This window comes from Haliaeetus leucocephalus, unplaced genomic scaffold (genome assembly GCF_000737465.1).
Source record: "Haliaeetus leucocephalus isolate CR32 unplaced genomic scaffold, Haliaeetus_leucocephalus-4.0 Scaffold156, whole genome shotgun sequence".
Lineage (NCBI taxonomy): Eukaryota > Metazoa > Chordata > Aves > Accipitriformes > Accipitridae > Haliaeetus > Haliaeetus leucocephalus.
The window spans coordinates 737,991-739,058 of record NW_010972592.1 but is presented as its reverse complement, the minus strand read 5'-3'; the positions used below and the strand labels follow the sequence as shown (position 1 = coordinate 739,058).

Below are 1,068 nucleotides of genomic sequence, written 5' to 3'. Positions count from 1 at the left end.
TTATCTGACACGCATCAGACCTGTCCAGTACCTGGAAGCTGTGGAAAACAAACTTTTTTTACCTAAAACCACAAAATAAGTCAATACCAAAGCTGGCATTTATGCTAGAGAGCTTCCTTGTTCCTTTTTTGTGCAGATTCCTAAACTTCAGAATGATACTTCCAGAATAGTTTTACCTAAAGGTAAATGATTTTGATTAAAAGGATATGAATGATTTGGCCCTGGACAGGTAGCCACAATTACAGCCTGGAAATGAAGGGGATGTGGGACTGGCCCTGTCAGAGGTGACAGCTCCAAAACCAGTCCCACCCACTTGGCAATGGCAATGATCTGCTTCTGGAAGAGCAGAAGCCTTCTCCTCTATTACTCCCTGTTAGGTTTTTTAGCTGGCATTCTCTCTTGTCTGGCCAAGTCAGTTTAGAAGTCTTTGTAAAGTTTATTGAAGCAGAGCAACAACAGACTTGTTAGTTCCAGAAACACTTTCAACTGGTCTTACCAGCAGAAGAAGTGGTTTCAGGTATAAGCTGCTCACGCTGGTATCTGCACTTCTGATCCGATTGTATGGTTGTCATACCGTTTGAATTAAGCTTTTACAGTCACAGATACTTCTCAAAGACTTTACAGAATGTTAAAAAGACATACTTAAGGTCAGCATCTGACAACACAGATGTCACAGTAAATAAAAGTAGGTTCTTGAATGAGTAAGTGATAAAATTGTTTAACACTTAAAATAAGAGAATGCACTAACACATCCTGTATATTCTAACACTTATGCTGACAGGGTCTTTCTCAAGGTGCAGGCTTATGGTGTTTTTGCATTGTGCCATCGTTGGGCAAATCCTTCCCTAGAAAGGTGCTTTCCCTAAAAAGTCAGTTTAGGAGACATCATACCTCTGGCATAAACAGAGTTCTGCATAAAACATGACAGGAACATTATTAAGATCAGAAGAACATTATTAAGATCAGGTAAACCTGTCTAACCACAATCAACAGGCAAGATATTACAGTCATCAACCTGCCTTAATTTTTAATGGAACAGGTATATAGTCCTAAAATAGCAAATGCATT

The 1,068-nt window shown here is 39.1% G+C and overlaps 1 protein-coding gene across 1 annotated transcript in view; it reads right to left on the bottom strand.

Moving 5' to 3' along the window:
- The window catches only part of SPATA17 (spermatogenesis associated 17), a 94,639-nt gene extending 94,067 nt beyond the window's left edge, over positions 1 to 572 (bottom strand). The window contains exon 1 of the mRNA XM_010562156.1: positions 497 to 572. Coding sequence (XP_010560458.1) covers positions 497 to 572 — 76 coding nt within the window. The remainder of the gene's footprint in view (positions 1 to 496) is intronic.
- Positions 573 to 1,068: the final 496 nt, after the last annotated feature.